General features: G+C 38.1%; 2 protein-coding genes across 4 annotated transcripts; one reads left to right on the forward strand and one right to left on the reverse strand.

Annotated features, from left to right (window-relative positions):
* The first annotated feature begins 1,745 nt into the window (after window positions 1-1,745).
* LOC307160973 (E3 ubiquitin/ISG15 ligase TRIM25-like) lies at window positions 1,746-5,376 on the forward strand. Its single transcript, XM_079875379.1, has 6 exons — window positions 1,746-2,497; window positions 2,648-2,743; window positions 2,941-3,174; window positions 3,258-3,417; window positions 3,697-3,756; window positions 4,145-5,376. The coding sequence occupies exons 1-6, from the start codon at window positions 1,907-1,909 to the stop codon at window positions 4,669-4,671; spliced, it is 1,668 nt and encodes a 555-aa protein (XP_079731505.1). The 5' UTR covers window positions 1,746-1,906; the 3' UTR covers window positions 4,672-5,376.
* Window positions 5,377-5,546: 170 nt separating this feature from the next.
* LOC307160980 (cytochrome P450 2J4-like) lies at window positions 5,547-21,079 on the reverse strand. Of its 3 annotated transcripts, none has more exons than XM_079875387.1 (9): window positions 20,798-21,020; window positions 8,787-8,949; window positions 8,547-8,696; window positions 8,297-8,457; window positions 8,043-8,219; window positions 7,789-7,930; window positions 7,516-7,703; window positions 6,420-6,561; window positions 5,547-6,325 (listed from the first exon to the last, which is right to left on the reverse strand). In XM_079875387.1, exons 1-9 carry the CDS (start codon window positions 20,987-20,989, stop codon window positions 6,150-6,152), a joined length of 1,491 nt encoding a protein of 496 aa, XP_079731513.1. In that variant the 5' UTR covers window positions 20,990-21,020; the 3' UTR covers window positions 5,547-6,149. The 3 variants fall into 3 exon arrangements, with proteins under 3 accessions (XP_079731513.1, XP_079731512.1, XP_079731514.1); XM_079875386.1 differs by lacking the exon at window positions 20,798-21,020 and adding an exon at window positions 10,160-10,396; XM_079875388.1 differs by lacking the exons at window positions 5,547-6,325; window positions 6,420-6,561; window positions 7,516-7,703; ... (3 more) ...; window positions 8,547-8,696; window positions 8,787-8,949 and adding exons at window positions 13,460-14,298; window positions 14,393-14,534; window positions 14,663-14,850; ... (3 more) ...; window positions 19,188-19,337; window positions 19,428-19,590 and having other exon boundaries at window positions 20,798-21,079.
* Between the last annotated feature and the right edge of the window lie 3,486 nt (window positions 21,080-24,565).

Consider the following 24,565-nt stretch of genomic DNA (forward strand, 5'->3'; position numbering starts at 1 on the left):
TGTCTGTGACGGAGCCGTTTGTGTCCGTGCCGGTGTCTGTGCCGGAGACGTTGGTGTCCGTGCCGGAGACGTTGGTGTCCGTGCCGGAGACAGTGGTGTCTGTGCCAGAGGCGGTGGTGTTCGTGCCGGAGACGGTGGTGTCCGTGCCGGAGGCGGTGGTGTCTGTGACGGAGCCGTTGGTGTCCGTGCCGGAGATGGTGGTGTCCATGCCGGAGATGGTGGTGTTCGTGCCGGTGTTCGTGCCGGAGATGTTGGTGTCCATGCCGGAAACGGTGGTGTCCATTCCCGGAGTCGTTGGTGTCCATGCTGGAGACGGTGGTGTCCGTGCCGGAGGCGGTGGTGTCTGTGACGGAGCTGTTGGTGTCCGTGCCGGTGTCCGTGCCGGAGACGTTGGTGTCCGTGCCGGAGACGTTGGTGTCCGTGCCGGAGACAGTGGTGTCTGTGCCAGAGGCGGTGGTGTTCGTGCCGGAGGCGGTGGTGTCTGTGACGGAGCTGTTGGTGTCCGTGCCGGTGTCCGTGCCGGAGACGTTGGTGTCCGTGCCGGAGACGTTGGTGTCCGTGCCGGAGACAGTGGTGTCTGTGCCAGAGGCGGTGGTGTTCGTGCCGGAGACGGTGGTGTCCGTGCCGGAGGCGGTGGTGTCTGTGACGGAGCCGTTGGTGTCCGTGCCGGAGATGGTGGTGTCCATGCCGGAGATGGTGGTGTTCGTGCCGGTGTTCGTGCCGGAGATGTTGGTGTCCATGCCGGAAACGGTGGTGTCCATTCCCGGAGTCGTTGGTGTCCATGCTGGAGACGGTGGTGTCCGTGCCGGAGGCGGTGGTGTCTGTGACGGAGCTGTTGGTGTCCGTGCCGGTGTCCGTGCCGGTGTTCGTGCCGGAGACGGTGGTGTCTGTGCCAGAGGCGGTGGTGTCTGTGACGGAGCTGTTGGTGTCCGTGCCGGTGTCCGTGCCGGTGTTCGTGCCGGAGACGGTGGTGTCTGTGCCAGAGGCGGTGGTGTCTGTGACGGAGTTATTGGTGTCTGTTCCGGAGACGTTGGTGTCCGTGCCGGAGAAAGTGGTGTCCGTGCCAGAGTCATTGTGTATGAAATTTGGTATATAAATAAACTTGCCTTGCAATGTGCCTACCTGCATGTCACGTCATCAGCTTTCGACCACAGTTCATGTCTAAGCAGAGATGTGCAGTTGATCAGTACATGTGTATTTACTGAAGTTAAAGAAGGTAATGATCAGTTGAAGCAATAGTTTATTAATAGCTGTTTAGTCCACGTGTGAACATAAACATTTATTTTTAGCATTGATGGATTTTCATATCCTGTCCACCAAACATTCAACTGATGATGATCATAATGTATGTAATGATGTGCATACAAGAGACATCTATGTTTTGTTTTAAGCTGCATATATTATGTAGTTTTGTGTTTCAGATTTCCGAGACAGATGATGTATGAAGTTGAATTGTTTTTTTGTGCACGTAAATTTGGTTTTATGCATGTGAAATTGTCTATGCATGTGTGAATCAAGTTTTTTGCGAGAATTATTAATGACACTGATTTGGCTCCATATTATGGACAGAAAACAGCATTATATTTTAGAATGCACAGAAACAATTAAGGTTGTATGATATTCTGTAAAAAATATTTGCGATACAGATTTGATTAGAAAGATTTACTTGTCTTTTTCTTCTTCTTCAGGGCTTTACACTCCTTCCCAGTAGGTGGCGGAAATGCACCTAAAGTTTGCCAACCGCTAGAAAACAAAAGAAGAAGTCGGTTGTTCAAAACAGATTCGACGAACTGTCTCTCAAACACAGAAGCAGGAAACTACTTATACTTTTTAGATCAGGAAAACGAAACGTATTTGTCTTTCGGTTATTGTAGGCTTATCTCTGTCTGTATTGGCTTACAATACAATGGCAGAATCCAGTATTTCAGTGGCTCAGGATCAGTTCAACTGTTCAGTCTGTCTGGATCTACTGAAGCATCCAGTGACCATTCCCTGTGGACACAGTTACTGTATGATCTGTATCACAGGCTGCTGGGATCAGGATGATCAGAAGGGAGTCTACAGCTGCCCTCAGTGCAGACAGACCTTCACTACAAGACCTGTTTTAGGTAAAAACACCATGCTGGCTGAAGTGGTGGAGAATCTGAGGAAGAGAAAACTACAAAACGATCAACTTGATCACTATTACGCTGAACCTGGACATGTGGAGTGTGACGTCTGTACTGGGGACAAAAACAAAGCCATCAAGTCCTGTCTGGTGTGTCTGGAATCTTACTGTCAGACCCATTTTGAACGTCACGAGGAATTTCACTCAAGAAAGCGACATAAAATGACTGATGCCATTGAAAGACTGCAGGAGATGATCTGCCCTCTACATGACAGACTGCTGGAAATGTTCTGTCGCACTGACCAGATCTGTGTGTGCATGCTGTGTATGGCGAATGAACACAAAACCCATGATACCGTATCGCCTGCTGAAGAGAGGACTGAGAAACAGGTATGAAGCAAGAGCAAAGAGTAAATTTATTTCCTCCTTAATGATACCCCCCCCCATAAATAGGAACTAGATTTCAAATTTAGAATTAAGAAATCCCATATGTCCACAACAGACAGTCAGAAAGTGTTACTGTCATTTTTTCCCCTACAGAAGCACTTGGAAGAGACCAAGATAAAATTCCAGCAGAGAATCCAGGAGAGACAGAAGGAGCTTGAGGAGCTGAGAGAGGCTGTAGAGTCTCACAAGGTGAGTTTAGAGCAGAAGAACTGCTGGAAGAGCTGTTTCAGACTCAGTTAGGACTCTCCTCCAGTCAGTCCGTGAGGAGCCAGTGCTGGAGCTCTTTCAGTCCCACTGAAGCCCACTGTGGGGAACAGGCTGTGTGAGGGACCAGTAAGAGCTGAGTGAATGGACTGGTTGTAATGCGTCTCTGTGTGTCCTAACAGCGCTCTGCACAGGCAGCAGTGGAGGACAGTGAGAGGATCTTTACTGAGCTGATCCACTCCATTGAGAGAAGCCGCTCTGAGGTGACACAGCTGATCAGAGACCAGGAAAAGATTCTTATAAGTCAAACTGAAGAACTCTTGAAGAGACTGGAGCAGGAGATTGAGGATCTGAGGAGGAGAGACACTGAGCTGGAGCAGCTTTCACACACAGAACATCACATTCATTTCCTCCAGGTAACAAAGATCTGAAAAACAGAATGTTGTGTTTTAGGAAGCAGGAATCTGATTTCCTTCTGTTTGTCTTTGTGTCTGTGTAGAGTTTCCAGTCTCTCTCTGTCCCTCCTGGATCTACAGACTCGTCCAGCATCACTGTCAGTTCTCGTCTTTCTTTTGATGGTTTAAGAACTTTTGTCTCACAGTTGCAAGAGAAACTGCAGCATGCTTTTGAAGAAGAGAAAGAAAACTTATGTAGAATAGGTAAAGTATTCATGCATTTACTCCCAGTAATGTCAATATAATGAATGTAATGTAATCCTACAACACATTGCATTAAAATACAGGTGAATAAAAATGTATATTTTTACATTGAAGATGTCTGATGGTTTCCACAGCGCATTTGCCTTTACTCTTGTCAATATAACATTAATATAATGAACATCATAAAAACAATATAATCCTTAAACACAATGCGTTAAAATGCAGGATGGAAATTAAATGTTTACATTGAAGATGTACATTGTCTGTTGGTTTGCACAGTGAGATACATCGAGGTGATTCCCACCCCTGAATGCGAGAGCAGGAATGAGTTCCTACAATGTAAGTTTTTTTCATAAACATGAACGCGCACACACAGAAAGGGAGAATGGAGAGAAAACCAAAACAGTTGTTTTATCAAAAAGAATAAAAAAACAATTCTTTCTGAATAAATATCTAAAATATATTTTACATGTGGTACACTTGCTAAAGATTAAAGTTTTAAAAAAACTTTACAGACAATACAATCTAAGTCTCTAAAATATAGTAAAATTAGTGTAATATTTAGGTTAACCCAATAACACTGCTTAATTTATAACAAATAAAAAAAGTTGTTTGCATTATTGCACATAATCAATCACCTTACATTGATGAAAACTTGAAAAAAGTTTATTTGCTGTGTTAATGATTGCTATTCAGATTTACTGATTGAAATGTGTTTGGTTTTCAGATTACCAGCGGTTCACTCTGGATTCAGACTCCGCCCATAAATACCTCAGGCTCTCTGAGTTGAACAGAGTGGTTACTAACATAAAAAAAGCCCAGCGGTATCCTGATCATCCAGACAGATTTACTCATTTGTGTCAGGTGTTGTGCAGAGAGAGTGTGTGTGGACGCTGTTACTGGGAGGTTGAGTGGAGTGGTATTGTGGATATAACAGTGTCATATAAGAGCATTAAAAGGAAGGGATGGGGAGATGACTATGAGTTTGGCTGTAACAATCAGTCCTGGTGTTTAATCTGCTCTGACTCCGGTTTCTCATTCGGTCACAATTACAAACTGACTGAACTCCCTGCAGACCCCATCTCCTCTAGAATAGGAGTGTATGTGGATCACAGTGCAGGAACTCTGTCCTACTACAGCGTCTCTGACACAATGACCCTCATTCACAGAGTCCACACCACATTCACTCAGCCTCTCTATCCTGCTTTTTTGATTTGCTATAATTCAGAAGTGAAATTTTGTGATTCAACCTAATGATCACAGACCTTTTAACACATTCAGTGTTTTTCCACTATTGTGTTCTGAGAAATGTGAGGATAGGTTGCTGTTGCATCTCCTCTTAAACACGGTTCGGCATGTTTTGATTCGATTGCAAACTGTTCACGGTCCGGATTTCTCAGCAAGTTCTGGTGGAACCCCTAATGTAATGATGCTTTTCTAGTATAGTAGCCTATGTGATCTTTTTACACGCCGTATTCATCAGTGATAAGTCAATAAACTTTTTTTCCTTTTCCTAGTTTTATGTGATCATCATCCATAACGCATTTGTTCCAGTGTGTGTCCACAGCAGGGTGTTTTTAATATGCTTTGAGTCAAACTATGTGCAAATTCATAAGTCAACACCATTGCTGAGTATTTTCTCCTTAAAACTGAAGTGAAAAAAGGCAGTTTGAAATCGCCAGTGATCTCTACGTCACAAACTACGTTGTAACCAATCACATCAATGTGCGGGCTGGCTTTAGCATATCATTAACTATGCTGCGAAGCAGGGGAGTCTCTTATCCTGGTTATCCTGGTATATAGGGAAGCTATATATCTGATACGTTTCCTGTATCGCATTACCATCTTGATACATGGACTTGTAGACGAGCCTGTATAATTCACTCTTCCACATCTTCTTCAGAATCAGTTTCTAGTTCAAACACATATGGCTGAATTAAACCAGTATTTCCACTTGCCATTGTGCAGCGTTTACTACAGTAAAGTTGAGCGAGTGGATCAAGTATTCTGAACCTGTGTGAGTGGAGATGGGGCTAATTTGCATATTCATGGGTGTATTTATGGAAGAAGTACATATATGTACATAACAAGAATGTCATCATAATAGCTCAGATCATAGACCACCAGCTGGCTTGCACACTCAGTTCCTAAACTTTATTTCTGCACTTTAGAGAAACATTCAACACTTTATGTATTATTCATTATTTATTTCTTACTCACAATCACATTTATTTAATTAAATCATTGTCTTTAGAATTTTAATAATCACCATGCCAAAAATCATTTCACGCCATTATTCCTGTTTTTTCCGTCCCCAAATTTAAGACAACTTAAAATAGATAATCAATATCTTTGTTATACCATTTAAGACTTTTTATGACCTTAAATTTGATACAAGAGAATTTAACACTTTTTAAGGACCCCCAGGGACCCTAAGAAAAGTTGCCATTTGATGTGCAGAACCTAGATTTAATTTGTTTCCCTTTATGACTTATGGTAATTATACTTTTTGTTTCTAAAAGTGATTTATTTGTAAAACATTTTTGTATCATATAACTTGTAGAACTAACCAACTAGCCAATCTGCATCCAACCAACCAAGAAAGATCTAAAACAGACCATCATGTAAGCACCCAGCAACTGTTAGAGTTACACATATTAGGTTCTATTTTAAAATCAGATTTTTTTTTTTTTTAATTACTGAAATGTATAAAATTACGTGTGTTGCTTGTTTTAGCGTGGCACTGCACACAATTCATATGGCTGGGGACAGAGCGTGGCCCCCAGTTTAAAATCCAATTTGGGCTCCACACCCGCTGGTGAAGAGAAAATGAAGCGCTGCAGCAGAGAAGAGAAAAACAGGAACAACTCCATCCGTGCCAGTTGCTCCCCAAGACACACTCTCTTTCCTGAAAATCAGAGAAAATCATGGGTAATTATAATGGGGGGGCTTGTACAGTGTCATCAGTGTATATATATTTGGATTACTTTTGTGGCCTATACCTAGAGAAAAAGGTAAAAAGGCATCTCTCCTCCTGAAATTGCCCTCAGCATCCAGGAAGTGACCCGGGTTAAAAGAGTGAGGCGTCTCCCACTCTGACTCATCAAACAGCACTGATGTCAAACTGCCGGTCACTATTGTGCCCTACAGAACCACAAGAGGCTTAAAGGACAAGTTCGGTATTTTACACTTAAAGCCCTGTTTACAGATCGTTTCTGATGAAATAGAATGGTTGAGATAAAAATGTGGACACATGCTGCTGTCCCGAGAATTTTAGGTTTATTTCGCTTCTCCCCCCCACCTACAGAATGGCAGCCTATGGGCACTGGAACAATCCTTCCTAAAACGCATTAAACTTTCGATTACAAAGACATGAAACTCACCGAGTGGTCAGGGGTGTTCACTGATATGCTCACACAAAAATCGCTGCAAAAGATGCTTTCCAACAGGTTTTATCGTAGTTTTTGTCCAACTCCATTGACTTGAATTGGATGGGCTGTGTGCGGTACGGTATTACTCCGCCGCTTCTTCTTCTGCTTCTTCTGTGAATTCAATTAAATGCCAGTGGTTTGCTTGCAATTGGCAAAGGTGCATTATCGCCACCAACTGGGCTGGAGTGTTTATTATTCAAGCTCTCAACGGAAGAATCTACGGGTGTGAGACGTTTGGAAAAATAGGTCCACAGTTTTACAACGAATGGTAAAACACCTGTTGGAAAGCATCTTTTGCAGCGATTTTTGTGTGAGCATATCAGTGGACACCCCTGACCACTCGGTGAGTTTCATGTCTTTGTAAACGAAAGTTTCATGCGTTTTAGGAAGGATTGTTCCAGTGCCCATAGGCTGCCATTCTGTAGGTGGGGGGGAAAGCGAAATAAACCTAAAATTCTCGGGACAGCAGCATGTGACCAAATTTTTATCTTAACCGTTCTATTTCATCAGAAACGATCTGTAAACAGGGCTTTAAGTGTAAAATACCGAACTTGTCCTTTAACATGAGTAAAATTATACACACTACTCTTAATGTGCTTAAACTAATAGGTTCTGCTCAAGTTCACATTCTCACAATACTTTAAACATTACTAGTTTGCCCATGCACCTTTGGGATAGAGTATTTTCCTATCTGAGTATCTTCCACAGTAGCCCGGACCACATTTATTGGGATAATATTTCCAATCCTCTGTATCTCATGAATGACAGCACAGGTGTAGGGCATGCTGTCCTTGTCTGATAAAGATGGCTGCCGTGACCCTCCCACAACACGATCGATCTCCTCCTGAACTTTGGCTGAAGATACCAAATTTAGAGAGAGTTTGAGTACGTATTACTTTTAATGTGCATATGAATGTCATTTTTCACAGTAAACACTCACCCTGTATCTCAGGATATTTTATCATGTAGAGAAGACCCCAGTACAGGGTGGTAGAGGTGGTCTCAGTTCCCGCTACAAACAGATCCAGAGTACAGATGCACAAGTTCTCCACATCAAACCCAGTGGCTGTGTCGTCCTTAAGCTAAACAACATGAATGAGTGGAATTTCAATTCAATAGCCATATACATTATTATTACCCGTAAGCAGCTCACTTACTGACACCCCCCCCCCCCCCCCCAAAAAAGGGTCTTACTTTTTCCATCTCGGCAAGAAAGCAGTCGATGTAGTCTCGAGGATTTGATGGATCATAATCCGCTCTGTGTACATTCACCTTCTCTCGAGCAAAGCCAATCACTTCTTTCCACAGAGCAATAATTTTCTTGTGCGGTCCAGGCAGTCGCCGCATGAGCCATGGGAACATATTATAAAGCTAAAGAAATTAAAACAAAAAGTACATGAGCAGTGAAAGAAAGCAAAGTTAACTTGGTAAAATGAGAATATATTTACTTGAGCGAAGACCCCTCCTTCCAGATAAATAGCTTCACTGATGTTCTTCAACAGAGACTGGAAGTCATGGTCACTGTATTCAAATCGATTACCAAACACAAGGACACAGATCACATTTGAGACAGCGTTGTTCAGCAGAAAGCGAGGGTCAAATGGTCGACCTGGAACAGTAGTTGTTGTAAATCACACTATGCTTACAATTTCAAATGCAATTGTCAGTTATTTTCAGTCAACAAGCCTCAGTAAATACCTTGTTCATTTGAAATGGCTTCATTCAGAAAGCAACACTCAAGACTGATGGATGGCTCTAAACTTTTCTTTCCCAATCCGAAGTTTCGAAGAGTTGATAGTGCAAATCTCCTCTGATGCTTCCATTTATAGCCACTGGCAATAACTAAACCTGTACACAAAACAAACCCAGTTAATAGATTGCTGACAATTTATGGTGAAATGTTAAACCACCAATTTATCATTCTGATATTAAACTGACCTCTGTCTCCAATGATGTCATAAAATAAAGGTAGTGAGGGTCGATCAGCGAGGTTATCACCCTGTTGTGTATAGACCTCCTTCACTAGTTTATATCCGTTCAACACAACAATTCTTGGTCCAAGAATTCTAAGGCTGAAAATCTTGCCATATTTTTCTGCAAACTGTAAAATATTATTTGTAAATCAAGTTTTAGACACATTTAGCCCACTTTAGCCACATTTTCCAACATTCTGCAAAATCTAAACATTCATTAATTCAGACATGTTTATTAGTTTAAGATTTATTCATTTAAACCCTGGCTAGCTGGTTTAACTAGTTTTAGCCAGACCGTTTCATTCCCAGTCTGACTAGCTGAAAAGAATGTTGTCAGAACTAATAATCAGTATACTGAAGTATTATCTTCTATATCTTAGAAATGAACTTTGTTCATTTTTCATGATTCATACTGACTTTTACATGTTTGGGATATTCCACTACATAGGTCATTAGTGGGAGCATATTTGTTCAAGTGGTGCTCACTGCAGTCAAATGACGTCCAGCTCCAACTCTCTGGACGTCTGATGGGTGGAGGGATTAAGTTATGGGTTGGGTTAGGGTGTGTTTAGATATTCTAGCTCCATCCATTAGGCCCAAATTACATTCGCTCCTCCTTGCTGGAGGTCTAGCTCCCCATCTCTGAATGTAATTTGGGCCCTAATGGGTGGAGTATAGGTTATCTATATCCAACCACACCCTATATCCCTCCATCCGTTAGACGTGCAGAGAGGTGGACCTGAAATATGTGTGCGCAGCACTTGCACTTGATCTCTGGCCCAGTGAACATAACACCCATTATCATGCGTTCATTATTTGCCAATTGCCTTAGGCTATATAACTATATGGGGAACACAGTACATATGGGAAAGACTCCGTTACGGCAACGGCTTATTCACAACTCGAGTTACTCATTCTGAACAGAACACTCAAATACACATTCTTTCGCTTTATCCTTTTTTGCAGCTGTAATTGTATGAATGTTGTGGATATAACAGTTATAGCTGTTAAAATCATCACCATGTCTGGATCACTGCGTCGCTTGCGCGGAAACTTATAGCATACTCTTTCATTTTCCATATTTCAGTGTTATTTTTTCTCGTCATATTTTCATTTATGTATAAAATTATGTTTAATTAAAATAGTTGAATTATCATCATTATGCGTCACAAAGTGTCTTTGTTAAATTACACACTCAGCCATGGGCCTATCATTTCCGTCAGACGAGTTTGCAGCAGTCACTGTAATCTTTTAACCGCTAACGTTAGGCTACTTTGCGTTTTCACAGATTTTCACACAAGAATACATTTAGCTAGATTTAACTGGAATTGAATTTACCTTTGCAAGCTGAAGATGCATCTTACTAGTATCGATATGATGAATGTCTCCTATTATCGGCAAAGACCAAGGTCCAGGAGGAAAGTTCTTCGGCGCTTTATTTCTGATATAATCACTCAGCAATAGAAACACACACGAAAATATCAAAATACTTTTGATATCGATCCACTCGTAAAGATGCAACAGATCCATGACTGAAACTTCCTGGATTGTTGTGTGCAAGTTTAAGCGGAGGTCGAACCAGATCCAAGTGGGCAGGGTTTAAATGACCGCAGTTTCCTAAAGATAATTTGCGGTTTGAAATTCAGATTTCTTTTGACTCTAAATCAGCAGTGCGATGTCGTAGACATATCTCATGTCACTCTTCGTGATTTGTGAATTCAGGTGACCCGGACTGGTCTTTTAAACCTTCCTTGCTTAACTCCACTATTCTGATTTATTTGTGCGATCACTTTCACAGTAGCCTACAGTTTTGCTCTGTTCATTTCTCACCCAAAAATGAAAATTCTGTCATCATTTACTCACCCTTAAGTTGTTCCAACCCTGTATGAGTTTCGTTCTTCTGTTGTACACAAAATAAGATATTTTGAAGAATTTGTCCTATGGAAGTCAGTAGGGCCCATCGACTGTTTGGTTACCAACACTCTTCAAATTGAATTGAATCATATCTTCTTTTGTGTTCAACAGAAGAAAGAAACTCATACAGAGTTGGAACAGCTTAAGGGTCAGTAAATGATAAAAGAATTTTAATTTTTGGGTGAACTATATCCCTTTAACCTTTCCATATTTTATACTTATAGCCTAAACAATAGTTAGGGCAGGCAGTTACACAGGCATGAAACGCATAAGTTTATATTCAATTCAGCTTTATTTCCAGACTCAAGGTCCATTAGAAAGAAAACAAACATCAACCTACACAAAATTACATACAATACAAAACATTTAAAATAGACAATTATGCCAATACTTTCTCAGATGACTGGTACCACGCACCACACTTAGCTTAGGGTTTGACAACAGCATAATGATAGCATTCTGTGAATTATCCAGACGACAAATACATTTATACATCAAATTTCTCAGTAAAGCCATAAAGGTTTTTACTCTTGACATACAAAATAGATTACTTGCACTGCTCCACCTCGGTTTTTTTTTTATATAATCCTCATACAATCATTGTAGGCAACTTTAAGCTTACATATGCTTACTTTTTTTAAATTAACCCACAAAGGAGCAGTATAAAAAGAAGTACAGTATGACATATCGTCATCATCATACATTTCATCATTAATGATATGTCCCAAATATTTCGTTTTAGTGCATATATTTAGTATTTGCCATGACAAAATAAAAATCAGGAAAATCAAGGTCCTTATCCCCTTTTGTTCTACACATTATGGCAACACTCTTCTTTGCATTATATTGCACATCATATTTAATCCCATAATCAGAGCATAATTTAGCAGCTGTTGAAAGCCAGCACTACTTGGAGAAAAAATTAGATCGTCAGCATACATAAGATGATTGATTAAAATATTACTCAGCATGCATCAAGTCTTACAATCACTTAATTGTTCGGACAATTCATTCATATAAACATTAAAAAGGGCTGGTGAAAGTAGACCTCCCTGCCGCACACCATTACCAACCCCAAAAGGCGCTGAGACACTATTACCCCATTTTATTGTCTGATTAGCATACCAATATACCAAAATTCTTAGTATGCTATTAGGCACACCCCTTTTGATAACTTTTGATGATTAACTCTATCAAAAGCCTTAGAGGCGTCAATAAAGCCAATTATAACAGAGGAATTTTGTCTTTTATACAACATGCATATATACACAAGTCAGTGTTGCGCCTTAAAGCCAGATTGATTATCTGTGGTAACTAGATATACACCTAATAATCTATCTAATAGAATTCTTTCCAGAATTTTTGATAACACTCTAGCCAGCGCAATTGGTCTAGTTATCCAGACTTCCCACCTTGCCCGCCTTATCCTTAACAACAGGTACTAATGCTACCGACACCATAGACTCTGGCAACAGTCCATGTTTTTTCAAACCATTAAAGCAAATGGCAAGAAGAACCACAACCCTAGGGCTCGCAAATTTTAGGTATTCAGCAGTAATTTGATCCAAGCCACTGGCTTTCCTGTCTGTGAGCTGCATTATTGCTTTATAAACTTCATTAGTTGTAATGCCCAACATATCAGTCCTGTAAACCTTTTCCACTTCATACGGTTCATTCATTACACAATTAAACAAGGTAAAATAATGTTGTCTCCACAGTTCAGCTATTCTCTGATCCAAAGACACCATCTATAGAGCTTGGTAATATCACATAATTCCTATTTGATGCTCCTACATCTTTCCAGAAACTGTTAATATTATTATGTAACAGATTTTCTGTCACATAGGCTAATTTGTTCCAATGTGATCTTTCTACATGCCGTATTCATCAGTGATAAATAAAAGTAAATAAACTTTAAAAAAAACACTTTCCTTTTCCTAGTTTTATGTGATCATCATCCATAACGTATTTGTTCCAGTGTGTACCCAGAGTAGGGTGTTTTTAATAGATTTTGAGTCAAACTATGTGCAAATTCATAAGTCAAAACCATTGCTGAGTATTTTCTCCTTAAAACTGACGTGAAAAAATGCAGTTTGAAATAGCCAGTGATCTCTACGTCACAAACTATGTTGTAACCAATCACATCAATGTGCGGGCTGGCTTTAGCATATTATTAACTATGTTGCGAAGAGTGTCTTATCCTATTTACCCTGGTATATTTTTGGTATATTCATGGTATGTTTTTCTGTTGATATAAAAAATCTGGTACATTTGCAATATAGCGGGATAATTATGTATATTACGATGTTATGATGAACTATATGCCTTTCTCCACTGACGTTCTAAGTTGTTCAAAGCATTTCTAAGGATATTGATTTTCAGAAGGCAGACTGAGCTGGCGAATGGGAACATGGTTTGTGTAACATTAGCAACACATTATTAGCTGTTTGATAATGTAATAAAAAAAGGCTAATCATATTAATTACCGTTATGTGTCCGACGTGAGCGATACATAAAACGCATTACCATTTTGATACATAGACTTGTAGACGACCCTGTATAATTCACTCTTCCACATCTTCTTCAGAATCAGTTTCTAGTTCAAACACATATGGATGAATTAAACCAGTATTTCCACTTGCCATTGTGCAGCGTTTACTACAGTAAAGTTGAGCGAGTGGATCAAGTATTCTGAGCCTGTGTGAGTGGAGATGGGGCTAATTTGCATAATCATGGATGTATTTATGGAAGAAATACATATTTGTACATAAAAAGAATGTCATCATAATAGCTCAGATCATAGACCACCAGCTGGCTTGCACACTCAGTTACTAAACTTTATTTCTGCACTTAGATCAATTTTCAACACTTCTTTATGTATTATTCATTATTTATTTCTTACTCACAATCACATTTATTTAATTAAATCATTGTCTTTAGAAATGTAATAATCACAGTACGCCATGATTCCTGTTTTTTCCGTCCCCAAATTTAAGACCACTTAAAATGGATAATCAATATCTTTGTTATACTATTTAAGACTTTTCATGACCTTAAATTTGATACAAGTAAATTGAACACTTTTTAAGGACCCCCAGGGACCCTGGAAAACGGATTTGATGTGCAGAACCTAGATCCCTTTATGACTTATGGTAATGATCCTTTTTGTTTCCAATGGTGATTTATTTGTAAATATTTTTTGTATCATATATTTCATATAACTAACCAACTAGCCAGTTTGCATCCAACCAACCAAGAAAGATCTAAAACAGACCATCATGTAAGCACCCAGCAACTGTTAGAGTTACACATATTGGGTTCTATTTTAAAATCAGATTTTTTTTTTTAATCACTGAATTGTATAAAATTACGTGTGTGTTGCTTGTTTTAGCGTGGCACTGCACACAATTTGTATGGCTGGGGACAGAGCGTGTCCCCCAGTTTAAAATCCAATTTGGGCTCCACACCCGCTGGTGAAGAGAAAATGAAGCGCTGCAGCAGAGAAGAGAAAAACAGGAACAACTCCATCCGTGCCAGTTGCTCCCCAAGACACACTCTCTTTCCTGAAAATCAGAGAAAATCATGGGTAATTATAATGGGGGGGCTTGCACATTGTCATCAATGTATATATATTTGGATTACTTTTGTGGCCTATACCTAGAGAAAAAGGTAAAAAGGCATCTCTCCTCCTGAAATTGCCCTCAGCATCCAGGAAGTGACCCGGGTTAAAAGAGTGAGGCGTCTCCCACTCTGACTCATCAAACAGCACTGATGTCAAACTGCCGGTCACTATTGTGCCCTACAGAACCACAAGAGGCTTAACAAGAGTAAAATTATACACACTACTCTTAATGTGCTTAAACTAATAGGTTCTGCTCAAGTTCACATTCTCACAATACTTTAAACATTACTAGTTTGCCCATGCACCTTTGGGATAGAGTATTTTCCTATCTGAGTATCTTCCACAGTAGCCCGGAACGCATTTATTGGGACAATATTTCCAATCCTCTGTATCTCATGAATGACAGCACAGGTGTAGGGCATGCTGTCCTTGTCTGATAAAGATGGCTGCCGTGACCCTCCCACAACACGATCAATCTCCTCCTGAACTTTGGCTGAAGATATCAAATTTAGAGAGAGTTTGAGTACACTGTTAAAAAAAAACAATGAAATTTACGGTAAAAAACCGGCAGCTGTGGTTGCCAGTATTTTACCGTAAAAAATAAGGTAGCAACCTTTTATGTTTTACGGGATTTAAATTTACGGGCAAAAAAACACGATGTAAAAAAAAACCTGTGAAATTTACGGTAAAAAACGTCAGCTTGGTTGCCAGTATTTTACCGTAAAAAATATGGTAGCAACCTTACTTTGAAAAAAAAAAAAAAAAAAAAACCTTCAGCAGGATTTAAATGTGTGGTAAAAAAACATCAGCTGTGGTTCCCAGTACTTTACCATAAAAATACAGTAGGAACCTTTTAGTTTTCACGGGACAACCGTTATATTACATAAACCGATAAATGTTATCATTAAATTTCACTGAAGTATTAAAGTCTGCTTTATATCTTTGTAATATACTGATAACCATCATAATAACACAAGTGGCAAAAAAGAAAAAAAAACACGATGATTTAAGTATACCATTAGTTTTCCACAAACTGAGGCACATGTTAATATTTAGAAGGTGCACAGTGTCATACACACAAACACAAAACACCATCATGGTGACACACACATGACTACAAATAATGCCATAAACATTCATTAAACAATATATGATGTAATATAAACCCCAAATGTATAAAACTGATAACAAAAACCAAGAAGAAACATAATTATTTAAATGAAATAGCATCAAATGTGAAGTGTCACACAGGGAATTCTGGGAATGTCCATTTAGAGAAACAACAGGAACAGAAAAAAGAGACAAGCAGAAACACAAGAACTACAACTGACTTCAGACACAGCCTTAGATGAAATCAACTGAAGATAAAAAACATTAAATATGTGAAGATCTCAGCAGAGGAGGATTAAACAACTCCACAAACAGCATTACCAGCTTCACTTATTACTGACCAGACTGACTTTATTTCTGTCAGACGCCTACAGTTCTGTTTGAGAATTAACAGAGGTTTAGATGTTGATGATTTATTGTTTCATTTGAAGTCACCATGATGGAGATCAGTGACTGCTTTAGTTGGGCTCTTGACCCTTGACTTTCTGACATTAGTTTTTCTCTGCCTGCTATACTCTGTGTTTATAAGACATGTTGATTATGGCTAGGAAATCAGAGAGAAAAAGAATCGTGTGATGGCAGTTGTGAATCAATGATGGCACACACAGATGTCACTGAACTCATTAAAATTCTTCTTTCTGACTTTGATTTATGTTGTTGGTTAGTGAATCTGCATAAATGCCAAGAATTTTTTATATAATATAAAGGATTTCTTAAAAGTTGTTTAAAAAAAAAAAAAATTCATTCGTTTAGGCACACACAGATGTCAAGATTCAGTCTATGCATCTCAACAATGGTGAGGAGCAGAATATTCAATTAGGAAAAGTAAATTACATAGACAATTCAGATCATAATTTATTCATACAGCAATGCATGATGGGAGCCATTAATGAGTTGTGATTGGTGGCAGCCACTGCAACATGCTTTATTATTGTCACCATTGTTGAGATTCACAGGCTGATTATTGATGTCTGTGTTTCTGATGAATTTATCTGAATGTCTTTTGATCAGAACAATGTTTATTAAATATTTTGAATTATAAGTAAAGTACTGATAATAATAGGCTGAAGAATCACTAAACTGCTGCTAACAAGTTAAACCAAACTATATCAATAAGTTTCCTTTTTCAGATCACAGCATGATTATGTCAAAACATAACCAACACTATAAGACAATATTTTACTTTGTTCATTTAACTGTTATAAATCAATAACAGCAGACAAACAACAGTAAATGTTAAAGTAAACATATAATGGTCTAGAGCCCAACTAAAGCAAACACCCATCACCTTAATGGTAACTTACAATTTGTGATTTTCTTCTTCAGTGATTCTGCTTGTTAACATCAGGTGTCTTCAATAATGCTCAATCATCACTAAATTAATCACTTAATTATCTCCTCAGCCCTAAATGCCGCTTCATCTGAAAGCAGGTGATGGTGATTTACTACTAATCAAGGAACCGGCTTTACTGACGAGATGCGCATAACAATATCGCGATTTAAATCGCCCAGCCCTAATGGAGCCTCCAATCAAAACTCATCAGTATCTCCCAGCATGCATTGCAGCAGGAATACATTATGCTGAATTGCCTTAGTATTTTTTATTATTATTATATCTGCTTTTATTTTTGATGTTGTTTTTGTTGCAGCTTTTTAGTAGCTTGTTTTGTGATGTTCAGAGTTTTATCTGATTATTGTGTTGATTGTCACCGTTGTTGAGATTCATACACTGAATCTTGATGTCTGTGTTGGTTTAAATCACGCAGTAGTTCAAAACCTATTTTCTACACCATGTATTTTTAAAGTTCTTCAGATTATCTGTAGCTCATCTACAGAAATATTATACTCAATAATATGAAATATTTATTTTTAATATAATAATAAATATTATCACTTTGCTCATAAGAGATAAGAGAGATAAGACTCTTTATGAGATCAGTGAATCAGGCCACAATGTGACGATTATCTCATCATTAACCTGCCATCATCACCTGGTCACATATTCTCTTTGATTTTCAAGCCATAACGTTTGTGTTATATAACCACACAGTTAAGGCAGTCAGAGTAAATCTAAAGTTAAAAAGTCAAGGGTCAAGAGCCCAACTAAAGCAAACACTCATCTCCATAATGGTAACTTCAAACGTTATTATTTTCAATAAAACATCAACGTCTAAACCTCTGGTAATTCTCAATAATTAGATTACAGGAAACCACAGCTGGCAGGTTTTTATTTTTTTATTTTTTATATAAAAGTTCAGTTCAATGTTCAATGCCATAAAACCTAAAATATTACTACCGTATTTTTTACGGTAAAGCACTTGCAAGCTGCTAGTTTTTTACCGTAAACTTTAGTTCAGTGCCGTAAAAGCAAAAAAAATTCTACCGTATTTTTTACGGTAAAGTACTGGCAACCACAGCTGCCAGTTTTTTTCCGTAATATTTAGATCACTGCCGTAAAACCTAAAACATTACTACCGTATTTTTTACGGTAAATCGCTTTCAACCAGCTGCCAGTTTTTTACCGTAAACTTTAGTTCAATGCCGTAAAACATAAATATTTATACCGTATTTTTTACGGTAAAGTACTGGCAACCAGCTGGCAGTTTTTCACTGTAATTTTTAGTTCGATGATGTAAAACTTTGTAAAATTAGTAAACATTTGCTACCGTATTTTTTACGGTAAGGTACGGTAAATGCAACGGTAAGTTTTTTTTTTACAGTGTACTTCCAAAATCCGTACATTTAACAGTATATTAATGTAAAATTACATGAAATGTCCCGTGAGAGCTATTACAGTTTTTCACTGTATATAGTAAGGGTACATAGCGTTAAGGAATTAATATTTTTTTTCCATTGCTTTTTTACAGTTTTTTACAGTTAAAATTACGAACATTTTTAACAGTGTACGTATTACTTTTAATGTGCATATGAATGTCATTTCTCACAGTAAGCACTCACCCTGTATCTCAGGATATTTTATCATGTAGAGAAGACCCCAGTACAGGGTGGTAGAGGTGGTCTCAGTTCCCGCTACAAACAGATCCAGAGTACAGATGCACAAGTTCTCCACATCAAACCCAGTGGCTGTGTCGTCCTTAAGCTAAACAACATGAATGAGTGTCGTTTCAATTCAATAGCCATATGCATTATTATTACCCGTAAGCAGCTCACTTACTGACCAACCCCCCCCCCCCCCCCCAAAAAAAGGGCCTTACTTTTTCCATCTCGGCAAGAAAGCAGTCGATGTAGTCTCGAGGATTTGATGGATCATAATCCGCTCTGTGTACATTCACCTTCTCTCGAGCAAAGCCAATCACTTCTTTCCACAGAGCAATAATTTTCTTGTGCGGTCCAGGCAGTCGCCGCATGAGCCATGGGAACATATTATAAAGCTAAAGAAATTAAAACAAAAAGTACATGAGCAGTGAAAGAAAGCAAAGTTAACTTGGTAAAATGAGAAAATATTTACTTGAGCGAAGACCCCTCCTTCCAGATAAACAGCTTCACTGATGTTCTTCAACAGAGACTGGAAGCCATGGTCACTGTATTCAAATCGATTACCAAACACAAGGACACAGATCACATTTGAGACAGCATTGTTCAGCAGAAAGCGAGGGTCAAATGGTCGACCTGTAACAGTAGTTGTTGTAAATCACACTGTGTTTGCAATTTCAAATGCAAATTGTCAATTATTTTCAGTCAACAAGCCTCAGTAAATACCTTGTTCATTTGAAATGGCTTCATTCAGAAAGCAACACTCAAGACTGATGGATGGCTCTAAACTTTTCTTTCCCAATCCGAAGTTTCGAAGAGTTGAGAGTGCAAATCTCCTCTGATGCTTCCATTTATAGCCAGTGGCAAGAAATAAACCTGTACACAAAATAAACCCAGTAAATAGATTACTGACAATTTATGGTGAAATGTTAAACCACCAATTTAAAATTCTGATATTAAACTGACCTCTATCTCCAAAGATGTCATAAAATAAAGGTAGTGAGGGTCGATCAGCGAGGTTATCACCCTGTTGTGTATAGACCTCCTTCACTAGTTCATATCCGTTCAACACAACAATTCTTGGTCCAAGAAATCTAAGGCTGAAAATCTTGCCATACTTTTCTGCAAACTGTAAAATATTATTTGAAAATCAAGTTTTAGCCACATTTAGCCCAAAATTCCAACATTCTGCAAATTCTAAACATTCATTAATTCAGACATGTTTATTAGTTTAAGATTTATTCATTTAAACCCTGGCTAGCTGGTTTAACTAGTTTTAGCCAGACTGTTTCATTCCCAGCCTGACTAGCTGAAAAGAATGTTGTCAGAACTAATAATAAGTATACAAGTATTATCTTCTATATCTTAGAAATGAACTTTGTTCATTTTTCATGATTCATACTGACTTTACATGTTTGGGATATTCCACTACATAGGTCATTAGTGGGAGCATATTTGTTCAAGTGGTGCTCACTGCAGTCAAATGGCGTCCAGCTCCAACTCTCTGGACGTCTGATGGGTGGAGGGATTGAGTTATGGGTTGGGTTAGGGTGTGTTTAGATATTCTAGCTCCATCCATTAGGCCCAAATTACATTCGCCACTCCTCCCTGGAGGTTTAGCTCCCCATCTCTGAATGTAATTTGGGCCCTAATGGGTGGAGTATAGGTTATCTATATCCAACCACACCCTATATCCCTCCACCCGTTAGACGTGCAGAGAGGTGGAGCTGAAATATGTGTGCGCAACACTTGCACTTGATCTCTGGCCCAGTGAACATAGCACCCATTGTCATGCGTTCATTATTTGCCAATTGCCTTATATAACTAAATGGGGAACACAGAACATATGGGAAACATAGACTGTAAAAAAATATGGGAAAGACTCCGTTACGGCAACGGCTTATTCACAACTCGAGTGACTCATTCTGAACAGAACACTCAAATACACGTTCTTTCGCTTGATCCTCATTGCAGCTGTAATTGTATGAATGTTGTGGATATAACAGAATCGCATGCAGTTCAGAATCTGGATCAATGCGTCGCTTGCGCGGAAATTTATAGCATAGGCTACTCTTTAATTTTCCACATTTCAGTGTTATTTTTTCTCGTCATATTTTAATTTATGTATAAAATTATGTTTAATTAAAATAGCTGAATTATCGTCATGATGCGTCTCAAAGTGTCTTTGTTAAATTAAACACTCAGCCATGGGCTTATACTTTTAGTCAGACGAGATTAACGTTTGCAGCAGTCACTGTAATCTTTTAACCAGGCTTTGCGTTTTCACAGATTTTCACACAATACATATAGCTAGATTTAACTGGAATTGTATTTACCTTTGCAAACTGAAGATGAATCTTACTAGAATCGATATGATGAAGGTCTCCTATAATCGGCAAAGACCAAGGTCCAGGAGGAAAGTTCTTCGGCGCTTTATTTCTGATATAATCACTCAGCAATAGAAACACACACGAAAATATCAAAATACTTTTGATATCGATCCACTCGTAAAGATGCAACAGGTCCATGACTGAAACTTCCTGGATTGTTGTGTTGTGTGCAAGTTTAAGCGGAGGTCGAACCAGATCCAACTAAGTGGGCAGGGTTTAAATGACCGCAGTCCACCAAACTAATTCACGGTTTAAAATTCCGATTTCTTTTGGCTCTAAATCAGCAGTGCGATGTCGTAGACATATCTCATGTCACTCTTCGTGATTTGTGAATTTAGGTGACGCGGATTGGTCTTTTAAACCTTCCTTGCTTAACCCTTGTGTTATGTTGCGGGTCAATTTGACCCGTTTAGATTTTCTAGTTGTTGGAAATACTGGTTAATATATGTTTTCTTTCTTGATATTTTGTTACTTTTTCTCATTTATCATCATGAACATGCATGTAAAGTTTCAACATACTGGTGTTTATTTTTTTGACATATACAAACAAAATTACTATTACGTTTGTGATGTTCGCAGGTCAATTTGACCATCATAGGCAGCTTTTCAAAAGCAACTGTACAGACACAAAATAAAAACATTTATTTCATCATCAACTCCAGTTCTAAAGTGTAGGCTAAGTGTATCTAAAAGTGCTCTAACCCAAACCAAACACACTTGAAAAAGCTAAATCATGGTGTTCAGAATTAATTGCAAATTACAAATGAAAATCTTTGACAGACACAGATAGTAAAATAAGCTCTCATTTATATATTCAAGATATCTGAAATATCTTGAGACTTCGACATAGACAGCAGGAAAAATGAGCTCAGATTAATTGATTAATTGTTCAGTTATGATGTTCTAAGCAAAAAATGTCTATGCAAAAAATGTATATGCAAATATATATAAATATAATGTATATTCAAATTTTGTCAAAACAAAACATTTTCATTAAATCATATCTTCAGATATAGATTTTTTGGAATATTTGACAAATGTTGATATTAAAAGTTTACAGTTTGTACCTGAATCTTTGTTGTTTTTCATAGTGTGATTTTTGAGGAATTGTATTGAATCCAATTAGGGTCAATTTGACCCGAACCATAAGGGGAGTGCACAGAATTCCAACATAACACAAGGGTTAACTCCACTATTCTGATTTATTTGTGAGATCACTTTCACAGTAGCCTACAGTTTTGGTCTGTTCATTTTTCACCCCAAAATGAAAATGCTGTCATCATTTACTCACCCTTAAGTTGTTCCAACCCTGTATGAGTTTCGTTCTTCTGTTGTACACAAAAGAAGATATTTTGAAGAATTTGGGAAACCAAACAGGCCCAAATTGACTCGCATTATAGTATGGAAAAACAAATACTATGGAAGTCAATAAGTCAAGTCGACTGTTTGGTTACCAACATTCTTCAAATTGAATTGAATCATATCTTCTTTTGTGTTCAACAGAAGAAAGAAACTCATACAGAGTTGGAACAGCTTAATGGTCAGTAAATGATAAAATAATTTTCATTTTTGGGTGAACTATCCCTTTAACCTTTCCATATAGGTTTTATACTTATAGCCTAAACAATAGTTAGGGCAGGCAGTTACACAGGCAGGAAACGCACAAGTTTATATTCAATTCAGCTTTATTTCCAGACTCAAGGTCCATTAGAAAGAAAACAAACATCAACCTACACAAAATTAAATACAATACAAAACATTTAAAATAGACAATTATGCCAATACTTTCTCAGATGACTGGTATCACACCACACTTAGCTTGGGTTTGACAACAGCATAATGATAGCATTCTGTGAATTATCCAGACGACAAATACATTTTTACATCAAATTTCTCAGTAAAGCCATAAATGTTTTTACTCTTGACATATAAAATAGATTACTTGCACTGCTCCACCTCGTTTTTTAAAATATAATCCTCATACAATCATTGTAGGCAACCTTAAGCTTACATATGCTTACTTTTTTTAAAATTAACCCACAAAGGAGCAGTATAAAAAGAAGTACAGTATGACATATCGTCATCATCATACATTTCATCATTAATGATATGTCCCAAATATTTTGTTTTAGTGCATATATTTAGTATTTGCCCTGACAAATAAAAATCAGGAAAATTAAGGTCCTTATCCCCTTTTTGTTCTACATATCATGGCAACACTCTTCTTTGCATTATATTGCACATCATATGTAATCCCGTAATCAGAGCATAATTTAGCAGCTGTTGAAAGCCAGCACTACTTGGAGAAAAACTTAGATCGTCAGCATACATAAGATGATTGATTAAAATATTACTCAGCATGCATCCAGTCTTATTATTTAATTGTTCGGACAATTCATTCATATAAACATTAAAAAGGGCTGGTGAAAGTAGACCTCCCTGCCGCACACCATTACCAACCCCAAAAGGCACTGAGACACTATTACCCCATTTTATTGTCATAGTCTGATTAGCATACCAATATACCAAAATTCTTAGTATGCTATTAGGCACACCCCTTTTGATAACTTTTGATGATTAACAAAAGCCTAGAGGCGTCAATAAACCCAATTATAACAGAGGAATTTTGTCTTTTATACAACTCTACTACTATTTCTTTCAATGTATACACAAGTCAGTGCTATGCTGTGCCTTAAAGCTAAATTGATTATCTGTGGTAACTAGATATACACCTAATAATCGATCTAATAGAATTCTTTCCAGAACTTTTGAAAACACAGTAGCCAGAACAATTGGTCTAGTTATCCAGACTTCCCACCTTGCCAGCCTTATCCTTAACAACAGGTACTAATGCTACCGACACCATAGACTCTGGCAACAGTCCATGTTTTTTCAAACCATTAAAGCAAATGGCAAGAAGAACCGCAACCCTATAGGGCTCGCAAACTTTAGGTGTTCAGCAGTAATTTGATCCAAGCCACTGGCTTTCCTGTCTGTGAGCTGCATTATTGCTTTATAAACTTCATTAGTTGTAATGCCCAACATATCAGTCCTGTAAACCTTTTCCACCTCATACGGTTCATTCATTACACAATTAAACAAGGTAAAATAATGTTGTCTCCATAGTTCAGCTATTCTCTGATCCAAAGACACCATCTATAGAGCTTGGTAATATCACATAATTCCTATTTGATGCTCCTACATCTTTCCAGAAACTGTTAATATTATTATGTAACAGATTTTCTGTCACATAGGCTAATTTGTTCCAATGTGATCTTTCTACATGCCGTATTCATCAGTGATAAAAGTAAATAAACTTTAAAAAAAAACTAAAAAAAAAAACTTCCTTTTCCTAGTTTTATGTGATCATCATCCATAACGCATTTGTTCCAGTGTGTACCCAGAGCAGGGTGTTTTTAATATGCTTTGAGTCAAATTATGTGCAAATTCATAAGTCAACACCATTGCTGAGTATTTTCTCCTTAAAACTGAAGTGAAAAAATGCAGTTTGAAATCGCCAGTGATCTCTACGTCACAAACTACGTTGTAACCAATCACATCAATGTGCGGGCTGGTTTTAGCATATCATTAACTATGCTGCGAAGCAGGGGAGTCTCTTATCCTGGTTATCCTGGTATATTTTTGGTATATTCCTGGTATGTTTTTCTGTTGATATAAAAAATCAGGTACATTTGCAATATAGCGGGATAATTA

Source organism: Squalius cephalus (assembly GCF_949319135.1).
Source record: "Squalius cephalus genome assembly, chromosome: 7".
In the NCBI taxonomy this organism is placed as follows: Eukaryota; Metazoa; Chordata; class Actinopteri; order Cypriniformes; family Leuciscidae; genus Squalius; species Squalius cephalus.